This window comes from Garra rufa, chromosome 2 (genome assembly GCF_049309525.1).
Source record: "Garra rufa chromosome 2, GarRuf1.0, whole genome shotgun sequence".
In the NCBI taxonomy this organism is placed as follows: Eukaryota; Metazoa; Chordata; class Actinopteri; order Cypriniformes; family Cyprinidae; genus Garra; species Garra rufa.
The window spans coordinates 57,130,624-57,136,623 of NC_133362.1; the positions used below are offsets into that span (position 1 = coordinate 57,130,624).

Here is a 6,000-nt window from a genome sequence, read left to right on the forward strand (position 1 = left end):
CGCAACCTGAACAGGATAGCGAGACGGATTCTTTTCTGGGCCCAAGGAAAGTTCCTGTCACTCAAGGCAGTGTACATTCCAGGGCGCCTGAATGTGGGAGCAGATTTACTGTCCAGACAGACACTACCATCAGGGGAGTGGAAACTCCACCCAGAGATAGTGAATCAGATCTGGAACAGATTCTACCAGGCGGAAGTGGACCTCTTCGCCTCTTTTCAGACAGCGCAATGTCCCCTCTACTGCTCTCTGAGTCACCCAGCTCCGTTGGGTCTGGATGCGATGTCGCACACATGGCCCAAAATGCGCCTGTATGCGTTTCCTCCAGTTTCTCTGCTCCCAGGGGTTCTAGCCAGGGTTCGCCAACAAGGGATTTGCCTCCTGTTGGTGGCACCACGTTGGCCGAACAGAGTATGGTTCTCGGAGATAACATCTCTCCTCGACGGCTCGCCTTGGGCGATTCCGGAGAGGAGGGACCTTCTATCTCAGGCGGGGGGAATGATATTCCATCCCAGGCCCGACCTGTGGAATCTTCATGTTTGGCCCCTGAGGGGAACCAACTGAGGGACACTGGGCTTTCACCTGCCGTTATTGAGACCATCCTAAGTGCTAGGGCTCCCTCCACTAGGAAAAATTATGCCATCAAATGGGGAGTTTTTGAAAGGTGGTGCGCAGAGCACAATGTAGATCCAGTTAACTGCCAGATTGCTTCAGTACTGGACTTTATGCAAGATAAATTATCGACAGGTACATGTCCTGCTACTCTTAGGGTTTATGTGGCCGCTCTTTCGGCTTGCCACGCCTTAATTGATGGTGCACCACTTGGGAGACACCCTCTGCTCTCTCGCTTCCTCTGTGGAGCCAGACGACTGAGGCCTCCAGTAAAGACCAAGATCCCTTCCTGGGACTTATCTACAGTCCTTGAGGGTCTGGCTGGACCCCCCTTTGAACCTTTGGAGTCAGCGTCTGATAAACTTCTGACTTTTAAAATGGTTTTTCTAATGGCAATAACCTCTTTAAAGAGAATTGGGGATATGCAGGCTCTGTCTATCTCGTCATCCTGCTTAGACTTTGCCCCAGGAATGGTGAAAGTGATTTTGCATCCTCATCCTGATTACCTGCCCAAGGTTCCATTCTCGGCTGTTCATCCAGTCATTCTTGAAGCCTTCTGTCCTCCACCGTTTTTAACGCCGGAGCAGGAGGTATCTCATAGACTGTGTCCAGTCCGTGCTCTTCAGGCTTACGTCCACCGCACTAGCCAGTGGCGTAAGTCGGAGCAACTTTTCATCTGTTATGGTGTCCATAACAGAGGGGCAGCTGCCTCCAAGCAGACTGTGTCTCATTGGGTCAGGGATGCTATTGCTCTTGCCTATGAGGCGCGCGGTCAAGCTTCGCCTATAGGTCTAAGGGCTCACTCCACCAGAGGGGTCGCCTCGTCCAATGCGTTGGCAAGGGGTGCTCCCCTGCAACAAGTTTGTGATGCGGCGGGCTGGTCCTCTCCGCACACATTCATAAGATTTTATAGCTTGGATGTTCATGCCACTCCGGGCTCTCACGTCCTTGAGTCGACATCACAAGCTAATGTCTAGGCCTCCTTGCGTTCTTGTGAAACACGCCTGCACAGCCATAGGGGTCCAGACATGTTCAAGCACGGCGGCGTGGGTATTCTCGTTCCCAATGCGCTTAGCAGCGCAGCATCGACTGTAGCTCTCAAAAGGGAACTTTCTGGGTTACTTTTCAGTAACCTTGTTCCCTGAGAGAGCGGAACGAGATGCTGCGCTATCATGCCGTGCTGAAGATGTCCAGCAGGACTGCTCTTCAGACAAAATATCCTGACGATGCACCTGTGGCTCATCTATTTATAGCCTCGTGTCACGGTGCGCTCTGATGACGTCATCAACCGAGGCTATAATACCTCCGGGTCAATTCTGTTGACGTGTTACACACATTATTCACAGCTGGTCACGAATAGAGACGTTCCCAATGCGCTTAGCAGCGCAGCATCTCGTTCCGCTCTCTCAGGGAACAAGGTTACTGAAAAGTAACCCAGAAAGTTTGCTGTGTTTGGATCCAGTGTCAGAAAACAGGCATCTTAACACAAGAACAGAGATATTTATCACACAACAGCAATCACTACAGTTTGTAGTGTGTGTGTGTGTGTGTGTGTGTGTGTGTGTGTGTGTGTGTGTGTGAGTAGGTGTGAGTAGTCTGTGTTTAAAAATGACAGAACCTTGTAATTTGGCAACAGAAAAAATGCTGTACAAATGAGAATTCCATGAAGTGTTTGAAGTATGTGCTAAAAGTGATGAGTTGTAAAATGTAGCTTGGCTGGGTAGCCAACAAAAAATAAATATAATGGGTTGATGAGAAGCTATTTGTGCATAGACAGAGGAGGGGTATGAAAATGTTACTGTTGAGTACAACTATTTAATAATTTTTTTAAAACACTTTTTTTCAATGTATAATTAACAAAAAAATTAATGAAGGCCAGCTGCTTAGGATTGTTTATTGTAGCAAATTAATCTACTGTACATCCAGGCTAATGAAAGCACAACAAAGAATGAAATGTGCAGATTATAAAAAAAGACCTGCACAAACTAGAATAATATTTTCATGCTTCTCCTGATAAAGTCCATAAACGTAAACATATTACAACATTAAATTGACTAAACAATAAGCTAGAATACATTTAAAATCAATGGGAACATGTCATTTTGTTCAGTTTATGTCAATTCATTTATAATCTTCCAGTTACATTGTTGCTTTTCCCAGCAAGGTAAAAGTTTGACTAATATTTTGATTCAGACTTATTTTTCTTTGTAAAACTCTTTCCACACTGAGGGCATATTAACGGCTTCTTTTCAATGTAAATTTCATGTGAGTCTTAAGAGCTCCATTTCGTGAGAAACTCTTCCCACACTGTTGGCAGCTGTAAGGTCTCTCTTCAGTCTGAATTCTCATGTTAGAATTAAGGTTTGTACTTTGTGTTTTTTTTTTTTTTTCTGGTGAGAAAGTCTTTTTATTCTGTGAGCAACTAATTGATTTTCTTCTGTTTTAAAATTATGTTTCTCATTTTGATATTTCTTTTCTGTTTCATTGAGTTCTTGGTGAAATAAGAAAAAATTAAGTAAACAGCAGTTTAATGGCACAAAGCAACAGACAACAAAAATTTAGACTAGTGCTGTCAATCAATTAAAAACTAACTGACAATACTAATTTGACAATAGTTTCACATTGAATCTCCAAATTAATGTAAAACAACTTAATCATTGTACATTTAAAATATGTGGCTTATTGGCATCTTTCACCAAGTAGCCAATTGTTAATGAAGACCAGTCTCACTGATACAAATACTGCTACTGATCTGTCTCTATTAAACGCATTTCCTTCCAATTTTAGACATTAATTATAGCCATAATTAAAAACAGTTATGCCATGTTTATCTTCACGCTAGAGAATTTAAAAGTAGAATTCAAGTAAGAAAGATTTTCTAATTAAATCTACATTTTCGGTTTCTATTTAATTATTTGGCTCCAGGGTTGGGGAGTAACAAAGTACATGTAACATAATTTCATATTTAAAATACTAAATATGAGTAACTATTCAATTAGCAACCTGCACTGCTAGTCAGGACTCCCAGGAGGAAATCAGAAAGCCAAGCATTATGGAAATACAAATACAAAATTATGTAACATCATAGTCCAATGAAATTTTTTGTTTACTTGCAACTTGTCTCTACGATCGGCTTTAAGGCACAATCCAATCTTGAAAAAGCATCTCAGTCTTTGAAAACCAGTGCTGTCAACTATATTTTCTATATTTATAACATATGGTGTGTTTAAGCAACACTTAAAGAAGAAGTGTCCTGTTTTCCTGAATATTAGCACGATTGCAAATGTGATACTGACTTTATTCAGTTCAAAACACCTAAGACTACTTGAGAAAAAGGGGCATAACAGGTCCTCTTTAACTCCCATCACAGCACAAAAATTGTGCTCAATAAAGTTGCATTTGTATTCTAGTGCTATAAGATTTAGAAACCAATTTTTTTTTTCCTAAAAGAGCTTTAAAATGATGTTGGCATTTGTGGACAAGAATAAGCACCGTTTAGTTCTTGACCATCTGACCACTAACACTCAGTATTCACTCTGCTTTTCTCATTGCATATGATTCCCTTGATTCCCAACACAATATAGCTAACAACACTGTAAAGTGTACCATGGACAAAACACATTGCTTTAAAATGTGAATTAGAATTGATATCATTGTAGGAGCCCTGTATAGGATTCTTATTGGAATCCTTTAGGATTGTTTTGACAAGGGTAATATAAACTTTTGACCTCAACTGTAATCGTGGTTGTAACAATGTAGTGGCCGAGAAACAAAGAGGTGAGGTCATAGAGTAATTTACAACAGGTTTAATTGTGGCCAATCAGAATCAAGGACCGGAACTGTCCTTTCTAGACATTTTGTTTGAAAATCTGTCCACGCTAAGGGGATCTGTTAAGCTTCTCTTTAATGTGAATCTTCATGTGCCTGTTAAGGCCTCCTTTTTGACTGAAACTGTTTCCACACTGTTTGCATGTGTAAGGCTTCTCTCCAGTGTGAACTCTCATATGACTGTTAAGGTATGTTTTATGAGTGAAACTCTTTCCACACTGTTGGCAGATAAAAAGGCTCCCTGTAATGTGAATTTTCTGGTGATCTTTAAAGTTTCCACTTTCATTCAACCTCTTTTCAGACTGAGGGGATCTGTAAGGCTTTTCTCTATTGTATATTTTCATGTGACTTTCAAGGTGTCCTCGTTGACTGAAACTCTTTCCACACTGTTTGCATGTGTAGGGCTTCTCTCCAGTGTGAACTCTCATGTGAATGTTAAGGCATCCTTTACGAGTGAAACTTTTTCCACACTGGTTGCATGTGTAAGGCTTCTCTCCAGTGTGAAATCTCATGTGAATGTTAATGCATCCTTTACGAGTGAAACTTTTTCCGCACTGTTTGCATGAGTAAGGCTTCTCTCCAGTGTGAACTCTCATGTGCATTTTAATGTATCCTTGTTGTTTGAAACTCTTTCCACACTGTTTGCATGAGTAAGGCTTCTCTCCAGTGTGAAATATCATGTGTCTGTTAAGGCATCCTTTACGAGTGAAACTTTTTCCACACTGTTGGCATGAGTAAGGCTTCACTCCAGTGTGAATCCTCATGTGCCTTTTAAGGTGTCTTTGTTGTTTGAAACTCTTACCACACTGACAGAAAATGAAACTACTCATAGTTTCTGTCTTTTGAGCACTTTCTTGTTTAGAAGTCTTTTCAGACTCTAAGAAACAAGAAGACTTTTCTCCAGATACAAAATGAATATTTTCAAACTGATCTTTCTCTTCAGTTTCATTAAGTTCTTCTCTCTCCTCTTTCAGCGCTGTTAGATCTAAGGTGGAAATACAAAAAATATAAAAGTTAACCTCAGTTTAATGGCACAAAGCAATTAACATCACAACTTGTAGATATGTAATGCATGTATGCTAGATCCTACCAGGGCGTCCAAACCTGATCCTAGTTGGCCGGTATCCTACAAAGATTAAGGTGGCTGTTATACAATTAAATAAATCTAGGAAATGTATATAGACTGCTCTCAACTATTATATACCCATTTGATGTCTCCTGGGGAGACATTTAGAGAGGCTAGGAAAAAAGAAAGAGGAGAAACTCCCCAAATTATATTTTATTAACAAGGTTCGGGAGGAGCACGATCAGATAATCAACCAATTAATTTCAAATTTGATATTCAATAAGCCAGCTTTATCATTTGTTTCTCTGTATTGTATAAATTTTTTTATTTGTTGAACATCAATTAAATTGTTACTCTTAATTTGGTTTGGGTGTTTTTTGTATTTTCTAGCTTGAGGAACAGACACATTCTCTATAGTGTGATATCTAGGTAAAAGGATCTCTATGTGCTGAGAATTATCTGGTTTCTGACATGAGGTGGCTAGCAGACGGTCGGTT

At 40.5% G+C, this 6,000-nt stretch overlaps 1 protein-coding gene across 1 annotated transcript in view; it reads right to left on the reverse strand.

Annotated features, from left to right (window-relative positions):
* Positions 1-5,782, reverse strand: part of LOC141325997 (uncharacterized) — an 85,411-nt gene extending 79,629 nt beyond the window's left edge. The window contains exon 1 of the mRNA XM_073834712.1: positions 4,782-5,782. Within this exon, the coding sequence (XP_073690813.1) occupies positions 4,782-5,267 (486 nt within the window). The 5' untranslated portion in view covers positions 5,268-5,782. The remainder of the gene's footprint in view (positions 1-4,781) is intronic.
* Between the last annotated feature and the right edge of the window lie 218 nt (positions 5,783-6,000).